At 42.3% G+C, this 9,509-nt stretch overlaps 1 protein-coding gene across 3 annotated transcripts in view; it reads left to right on the top strand.

Annotated features, from left to right (window-relative positions):
• Positions 1–2,023: 2,023 nt before the first annotated feature.
• The window catches only part of DEXI (Dexi homolog), a 33,893-nt gene continuing 26,407 nt past the window's right edge, over positions 2,024–9,509 (top strand). For 2 of the 3 annotated variants that reach the window (XM_075179814.1, XM_075179812.1), the window contains exon 1: positions 2,024–2,735. In XM_075179814.1, coding sequence (XP_075035915.1) covers positions 2,277–2,537 — 261 coding nt within the window. In that variant the 5' untranslated portion in view covers positions 2,024–2,276 and the 3' untranslated portion in view covers positions 2,538–2,735. Of the gene's footprint in view, positions 2,741–9,509 lie in introns of all 3 variants that reach the window. The other variant, XM_075179813.1, reaches the window with a different exon arrangement.

Here is a 9,509-nt window from a genome sequence, read left to right as displayed (position 1 = left end):
GGGGCGTGGCTAATGACTGACTGGGGCGTGGCCAATGGGATATGCATCAAGTGAGGGGAGCCATCTTCTAGCTGGGACCGAGGATGGAAGAGGTGGTCCTGGGTATTCGACAAGTGTAAAGGCAAAAGTTGCAAGCACCCCTGTAAGCAAACTTGCTAGCCCAGTGAGGGCAGTCAGGAACCCCTGTACAGGGAATGGAGTCCAGCAAGGACAGTAACAGCCCCACATAACCCTGAGAGGGGTGGTAAGTAAGGTGGTAAGAGCCTCCAATTATGCAAGAGAGCCCTATAGTGAAGAATAGGGCTGCAGAGGGGATCCCCACCTTCAGGGGTAGCCCAGAAGTGGCACCCGTGCAGAATGAGAGACAGCATGGAGAGGTGCAGCACTTGTATGACAGTGGACAAGAGGGGGAGAGTCCCCCACTCCAAAGGCCAGCAGAAAGGTAGAGCCTTTGGAGGACAAGCTGCTGGAGGAGTGTGCCTGAGAGAGAAAGGCATGGATGGATGGCAGCCAGAGACCCTGGATAGGGGTTAGTGAGTGGCAGCTGCCACGAAAGCACATTTGTATGACAGCAAATGGGAAAAGAGAGCCTCTGGATAGAGTCCTGATGAGTGTCAGCACCCAGGGAGAGAGTTCCTGGACAGATGCCGTTAGACTGATTTATGTGCCCTAAGCAGGAGGGAAAGTGCCATATGTAACAGTACGGTTGGACCCTGCAGTCAGGGGAGTACTGTGAGGCAGCAAGCCAGTGTGTGACTATGATAAGGTGATGCAGAAATCCCTGACAACTGGGATGTGCAACAACTATATTCTGAAAGTGGTCCCCCAAATAGTTAAATGCAGCTTCAGCGGAGAGATGAGGGGAGGTCCCTGGATAATGGGGAATTACTCTGTACAGCAACAGTAGGAACCCCCTTGGAAAGCACCCCCATACTTGAGGTGGATCACTGCATGAAGGCAGTGTGGCTACAAGTTGAAAAGGAGGGTCCCCGACCCCGACATAGGGGATGGTGCACACGAGCATAGTGCTAGAACCATTGGACCATGGTTACCGTCTGAGTATATGATTGGCTCTGCGGATGCTGTGTAATGACTGTCCCTACAACATTGGGTACATAAACTGTCATAAATATTTTATTGCTGTAAAGTGTGTGCTGGAGGAGTTAAAGTGGTCATATAACCTTTACCTGCAACCGTTACGCTCTTTTGTGCTGGAGTAGAAGAGGAGCTCAATAAAGTTTTATTCCGCTTTGAACTGAGGTGGCCTTGCACCCAATATTTCATTTGCACTATACCACACCACTGCACTAGAGTCTGCCTGGTTAAACACCAGTGCATTCGGGGGGCTCTGGTATTGGTTGCTCGTACCCACCAGCTAGCCAGGGCAGAACGTACTGACTGTAATTTGCAATATGGCCTACAGAGCAACCCTTCACAGCAGCGACAGGCAATTTGATACACTTCATAGGCGGCCCTCTAACCTACAAAAGGGTCTAACCTGCAAAAGGGCCGCACATTACCCTTAATCTCGGTAATAAGTTAAAAGAATACATTTCATCAAAGAAAGTGACACCTATCTGTACTAACACACCAGCCTGCATTTTAAACAAGTGTTAAAATCTATAAATGCCTTAGGGCAGCCTGTTGTCCATCACCGCATTACAGTGTGGATTAAAAAATTGCTGTAGCTGTATGGCCAGAGGCTTCTGAATTGTAACTACTACATAATCGGTGCTGTGTGGTATGGCTTCACTACATGTACTATATGCACCTGCAACTGTTTTCCTGTTACTGTACAGACCAGGGGAATTTATAATATTAGTGCGTTATAAATTACAGTAACATATTTCACAATAAATAGCATTTGTTTCACTGTTAGAAATGTTCCTATTAACAACTTAGTGCCTGTCAAAATCTATCATTCCCACTCCCCCCCCCTAGAACCCCAACACGAATTGCACAAGTAATATCCATATACCGTCCTCTATCCCCGCCCACCAGCCATGCTGTGTAATATTGACCGCCCCCTCTTCTGTGTATACACAGTATATCGCTAATCCGTTAGGGACCATTGGCAGTACCTGGCTCACTCCTCTGCAGTGCCAGCCATATGCATGGTCCCTCTACAACTGGGTGCTGTGTGGAGTGGACCTCCCTGCATGCTGCACTACATCTCGGGTTAACTAAGTCATTCCCACGTCCTCTGCACGGCTGGCTAACACATTGTGCCAGTCTCCTATATGTTCCCTGCACACCAGTAGTGCCAGGTTCAGTGCATGTTCCCAGCACACCTGGATTCCCCGGGACAGACGCTGAATGAGCCTCCCTATATGTTTTACGTGGGATTGTTCTTTGTGAACGTGCTGATCCTGTATTATGCCTTCCTGATGGAATACATCGCCCTCAACGTGGGCATCGTCTTCCTGCCCGAGGACATGGACCAGGCTCTGGTGGACCTAGGGGTGCTGTCAGACCACGCTTCTCTGCTGTATGACGCCGACAATGAGCTGGACGTGATGGACGGGTACTTGGAATAAAGTGCTTATCTGCGGACTGTATAATGGAGTCGGGACCGTGTCATTATGCGGGATCTAAAAGCTCATTTTGTAAAGACGGAACATTTTTTTTTTTGGTTGGTCCAAAATGGCCCCTGCGCAAAGACTGCTGCGGGCCAGGGTGACAGAATGGCCGCCTGGCTCCATATACTGTGCAGAGGGTCCCGCAGCCCGGCTGAGGTACAGTAAGTTCGCCCGTGCACTGTACTACTGAACCAACGAGCAATAACTGCTCTCATGCTGGGAATACATGTCACAAACCTGCGTCATTGTGTCACTCACACCCGGGTCCGTCCGTGTCACACTGAGCCCTGGGTGCGTGGTCACACCAGCCCGTGACATGAAGTGCAGCAGCCATCACAGTCAGCCAACTTGTCCTCTTACATAACTCCCAACATTCCCTATTCAGGCTCATATTCCCCTGCTCCACTATCTAGCCCGTGGTCAGTCTTCTTAATCTAATATACTAACCTCTATAGTCAAACGCATCAAGTTAATGGAACAGGTTTGGTTCATAAAGTTAAAATAATTCTGTCCATTTTGAATTTGTGTGAATATTTTGTGTATTTTTAGCTATGTACAGTGATGCTGGTGAAGTCTGCCTGATATTATTGCTGTGTGTTTGGTCTCAAAATAACAAAAAATGCCTGATAATGGTTCTGTCAAAATCAATCTTATAAATTTTGGTCCTCTTGGAAAATAATGTTGGAATATAACCAATATTGTTCTGTGTGCACTAACATATATCTCCAGTGTGATGCAGTCACTTGGCCTGACAGATGCACAGTCAAATCATGTCCAGTTTGACAATGCTGAGAGGTACAGTATGCTCTTACTAAGGGGCCTATTTATGATTGAAGATTTTCCTGTAAATTCACCGGATGTCAATATAAGTGTCATGTAAATTTATGAATAGTGCATTGCAGTAGATATCACTTTGCTTCGAAATGCAGTGCAGTCCCCATACTTTGTGGAGACTGCTCTGCAACTAGTGTAAAAAATGCCCACTTGTTCACGTTAATGTACGCCAGTTCGGACTGGCATACATTACCGTATTTAATAGTTTTCAACTCTGCTTCTAAGAGCAGCGCTTTACAGTGCATGTGTGGAGGGACCACATCATCCCTCCCCGTCTCATACTGCTCTCGGCAACTGTACAGTGTAGGGATGTTTGTGCGCATGCCCAAGCTTTTCAGTCGGCGCATGTGCACCGGAGTGAGAAGAGGACACTGGATCGCAATCTTCTCCGGAACTGAACAGGAGTAGAAAAGGTAAGTTTTGTACTTCACAGGAACAGCAGTTTTTCCAGAACTGCTGTTCCTGTGGAGTTTTTTTTAATAAATATGAACGATAGTTCAATCCTTATCTATGCGATGAGGATTGAAAACAATTTTTCATATTTTTCGGTGCCTAAGAATTGGTGTTCACCATTAGCTTTACTTCTTATTGAACATTACATGAGGAGGGAGTATTTAAAATAGCTGTGTTCAAGTGATTCTAGCTATGTGATCTGTTTAAACCTTACAGTATACTGCAGTGATTTTTCATTTCTCTTCCTTATCTTCAGTATGATGCCCAACTGAGGACATTTTAAGACATAATAAACCTTGACCAAGCAGTATTTTAGTAGAAAAATGTATATGTTTAAATTAATTAGGTGGTTCTAAGGTGGTAATAGGTTGTTTTTTTAAGTGACGTGTTCAATATTTTCTCCATGTCCTTTTTCAGGTGAATCCGCAAACTCTCAAAGCTAGGTGCAGAGTGGCTTTTCAGGGGCAGTTCTGAAAACCATTAGGAGGTGTGCACCATGCAATGCTCTTAGTGGCCAAGTTGTAGACCTATTTGAGCAAATGTAGTAGTAAGGGGTCATTAATGGGCTTTATTGTTATCATCTTCTTACCGTATATACTTGTGTATAAGCCAACTTTGTTAGCACATTTTTTATGCTGAAAAAGCCCCCCTCGGCTTACACTCGAGTGAGGGTCCCACTTATCTGTTCTCCGGTCCCTCAGCTCTTAACTTCCGCAGTGGAACGACAGTAAGTTCGGCATTTGGAACGCAAACTTGTGTTCCAAATGCCAAACTTCCTGTTAGTGGAACCGGAAGTTAAGGGCTGAAGAAAATCCCTCCCTCCCTCCCTCCTAGTGCTCAAAAGAATTAGGTCACCAATTAACCAACCAAGGAAGGTAAATAAGACATTTTTTTTTCATTCCTCTGGCTGTGTACTTTCGTGGACAGTGGGCTTATGTGGGTATTTAATGATTTTTGGTACATTTGGAGACATTTTGGGAGCCTGCGTTTATTAAAGGAAGCAAGTCATTTTTGGACTGTACTTTCAGGGAATATGTGCTTATCAATACGCACAGTTATGGTACTAGCTGGATATGTATTTATCTAATGCATAGAATCCACCCCCCAATATTTTTATTTTTGAAATTTAGCTGCTGCATTTCCCACCCTAGGCTTATACTCGAGTCAATACGTTTTCCCAGATTTTTGTGGTAAAATTAGGTGCCTCGGCATATATTCGGGTCGGCTTATACTCAAGTATATACGATAATTAAATCGTACATGAGCAAACCTAATCATTGTATCACTAAATCCCAATGTAAAAGGTGTCCAGACAAGGAGTGTTTCATTAAAAATATTTCATGATTGCAGTAGGTTTCTTTAGTTTTCGGAACTTATGTTATGCTTAAAGCCAATATGCGCACAAGCTTGTTAATGTATAGGGGTCTAGGTGGGCAGTGGTCTAAGGTAACAAACATAGCATAACACGGTGATACATAGGGGGGATTCAATTGGCCTCAAGGTGTCACAATGTGCCTCCGGAGGAACACTGCATCAGAGTTTTTTTTACTAAAATCTGCTCATTTTCTCTCGCGTCGCATAAATATGCAAGGAGAAAATGAACGAAAATTTGTTACTGCATCGCCTGGCAATCTGCGTTGCAGATAACGTGGGAATGTGTGGCAGCACCTCATGGCCAATTGAATTCCCCCCATAATGTTGTACCTTCGGTATTTATCAAATTATACCTGTCCTCTGATGGTATGCAAAAATCCCCCTCCTCTGTGCTAGAGGATAGGGTTTGGTAGTTTGCCTAACGCTGCTTCGAAGTGCTCTAGCCATCCGCTGGTCCTTTCTATATCAGCTGCAAACGTGCCTGCAAGCATTCACGCATGCATTGTTTAATGCTTAATGCATTTCCCTTCTAAATCTTTATATATTAAGATTCACGCAAAAGAAGCCTAAAAAGCCATTGATTCAATGGAAGTTCCTTGGTGCAGTGGCATAGACCCTATTTTCATTAATTGGATTGAGGTTTTATTTACTAAACAAAAAGACAGTTGTTGTCAGCGCTTAACCTAAACACTGCATATCTGTATCTAGCAAAATGAAAACATGAGGTATTAGTTCATATTTTGATCAAAACAGTTAAGCCTGCATCCCAGCATCAAGGGCATCTCATTATATGCACTCACCTCCCAGGTATAGGAGTTTACATCTAGCAAGGGCTGGCTTGTGAGCCACACCCAAATGAGCCTTAAATAGGCTTGATGGACAGATGCTATGACAACATAAGGCAATATTTTGAGACTAAACCAGAGAAAAAAAAAGCCTGTGCTCGGTATATCCCATATTATGGGACACATTTATCAATATTCGTCAAAAATGAAAAATATTTGTCAATCCTTATCGCATGGATAAGGATTGAACTATTTCTCAAATTTATTAAAAAATCTCCACAGGAACAACAGTCACGAAAAACTGCTGTTCCTGTGAAGTTAAAAACTTACCTTTTCACTGTCTCCTCATTCCCGAAGCTGCTGTGCGGTCCAAAGAAACCTCCTGTGCATGCTCCATCTGAAAACCTCTCTACATTTCAGTGATGCAGAGAGCGGAGTATGACAGGGAGGGATCATGTGATCCCTTCACACATGCGCTGTAAAGCTCTGCTCTTCGGAGCAGAGCTGAACAGTGCTGAAAAATAGCAGAAACGATAATGTACATCAGCCTCAGCTGACGTAAATTACCGTACATGTAAAAGGATTTTCATTCATTCTTAAATTGTACATAGCAGTCACCATAGACATCTATGGGGACTGCTATGTATTACGAAGAAAAGTGCAAAGCAGCAGATATCTATGATATCTGCTGCGATGAACTGTTGATAGATATATAATATAATAAATACTTTAATTGGCGTCTATTCCCCGAGCCGTTTTCTGGGAATTGATATGAAAATGAGGTTTAATAAATAGGTCCCTGTATATGGTACTAGCTGTGTGGCAATACAAATGCCCATATATGTATACAAAGCAAAAAGACAGTTGTCAGCACTTATATTTAACACTGCATATCTTTGTGTATCTAGCAAAATGAAACATGAGGTATTAGTTCATATTTTGATCACAACATTTAAGTCTGCAACCCGTGTTAAGGGCACTTCAATATGTGCAAGTCCTACACTGACGTATATGCTTTAAAACATCATTTAAATGCAGTTAAAGTCAGATGCACTCGCCTCCCTTGATGCTGGGATGCAGGCTTAAATGTTTTAATCAAAATACGGACTAATAACTCATGTTTTTACTTTGCTAGATACACACAAATATGCAGTGGTAAGGATGGACGCCGACAACAACTTTTTGTTTTGTATACATATATAAGCATTTATATTGACACACAATTGGTTCCATGTATAATTTGGGATATGCTGAGCGTGGGCTTATTGCAACGCAGCTGGTACCATATAAAATATCGCATATACTGAGCGCAGGCTTAATTTTCTCTGGTTTATTTACTAAGCATTTAGAGTAAGTTCCAACTTTGATATCTCAGCTACGTTTACTTTTCAGAGGGGAACTTGTCTGGAGTACCATCCGTTTCCATCTGTACTGGATAATTTGTAAAAGCTGCTTGTTGATACGAGGGGAAGAGCCTGTAGGTAGCCATGAAGTTATTAAGAGAAGTGAATGCTTCTCTGCTTTATACCCTATCCGGCAGCCCTGAAAGCTAACTAACATTATCCAGAGATGGTGGTAGGTTTTAATTGCTGGCAGAGAAAAGCAAAGCTTTTTCCCCCTTGATGAATTAGGTCAGATAGCAGTCCCCGTAGAGGTGTCACCCTAGTCACTTAGCAATGAATACACCTTTTCTAGCACCACAAAGGATTTATTATGGTGTTCTTACGTTCACCAGAACCACTTATTAAGGTTTCACACTTAAATCACATACACATGTAGCATGAGCCTCCCTGGACTTTGTAAATTCACAAAGAATCACGGAGAATACACTAGATTAAATTAATTTAATCTGAAAAATGTTTTCAATGCTTATTTACAAAAATTAATAACAAGACATACAATATATTACACAAATAAGTTTCAGAAAATAAAATAGGAAATAAAATCAGAGTTACTACTTACTAGTTAAGACCTGGGGCTAAATGTATCAATCTCCGGTATCTTCAACTCACGGGAGTTCGGCGAGATGACAGCTAAAATTTAAAGCGGCGCTGCCTTGTAAAGGCAAGTTTTCCTTTACAAGGCAGCGCCGCTTTAAATTTTAGCTGTCATCTCGCCGAACTCCCGCGAGTTGAAGAAACCGGAGATTGATACATTTACCCCCTGATGTGTGAGGGAGCACAATTGAAGAAAATGGGACATGTCAGTCTTGATAGACTCCCTCATGAAAATGCACAATCTGATGTCTAAAGCAGAAGAATTTAAACCCTTTTTACACTTAGCCCTCACCCCCACCTACAAGGTTACATAAAATATTCACATTGTTATACATGAATTCAACAGAAAATAACAATCAGTCATTAGATATACTACATAATCATCACATACAGGCTTACATATGTAGGTACAGGGCAAGATGGTGAAAATATAAATGGTGCAGATAGCTATTCACAGTTATAATGGGAGTTGGAGGTATAAAATAGTGTTTTTGCGTACATGTTGTATTGGTTGTTGCAGGGTTTCCATTATAGGCTGGAATTGAGCATATAGGATGGGCATAAGGAGGGCTTTGGTTGCTTGGTGTTGGTGTCATGGGTGTTTCCTGACACCAGTTATACATGATAATTGTCGCTAGAACACATCGTTTTTAATACTTTGACCAAGTGTTCAAAATGGTGCAGACTGAGTGCACTCATCAGGCAGCAATTTGCTACTGGCGGTGTTAATATCTTTATTTTTATTATTTCATTTTTATTATAGAGCTGATAAATTTAAAACACAAGTTGTCTTAAGTGCTAGCCAACTGCTAAAATAGGTAAATCGACACCTCAATTTTCAGTAAAGTTGAAGTTTTTCAGTGGCTCATGAAAATAGGGGCTCCTTTATCTAGCTGAAAAATAGAAACTACTAATTAGTAGTTATTTATATATTTAATTAATATTGTTCACAGATATCTACAGTATGTAAAAGTTCTCATCTCTTGGTAGAATTTGAGATATTCCACATTGTATTAACATTCACTGTGTAACTGATCACAATCTATTGTTCTACGTTATCAGCAATGTCAGACTGGGAACAGTCAATGGGATTACTGCATATGAAGTATAGTGTTAAGCTGGGTACACACTACACTGTTTTCGTCCAATAATCAGCTCAAACAGCCAACATACGATCGCTCGTTCAAAAGTCTGGTCAGTGTGTGTAGTGACACGATGGTCTAAAGTCTGCCCAAATGGACGATTGTCGCCTCATTTGGTTGGTTGTACCGTTTAATATTTTCGTTCCAATCTCGTTTCCGCTGTGTAGTGTGTATAAACTTCCGACCGATCCACAACAGTGACTACGAAATTACAGTCATTGCTCACGACAATATGGCTGAAAAAAGTCGCTAAAGGGATGTCCACTCTTCCCTTTATCGTCCTAAACAAGGCTAGTGTGTATGCAGTCCATGGACCGAGCGATCGGACCATCGATCGCATGTAAA

The sequence above is a fragment of the Mixophyes fleayi genome, chromosome 7, assembly GCF_038048845.1.
Source record: "Mixophyes fleayi isolate aMixFle1 chromosome 7, aMixFle1.hap1, whole genome shotgun sequence".
Taxonomy (NCBI): domain Eukaryota; kingdom Metazoa; phylum Chordata; class Amphibia; order Anura; family Limnodynastidae; genus Mixophyes; species Mixophyes fleayi.
The sequence above is the reverse complement of the archived record's forward strand: the minus strand, read 5'-3'. Positions and strand labels throughout refer to the sequence as shown.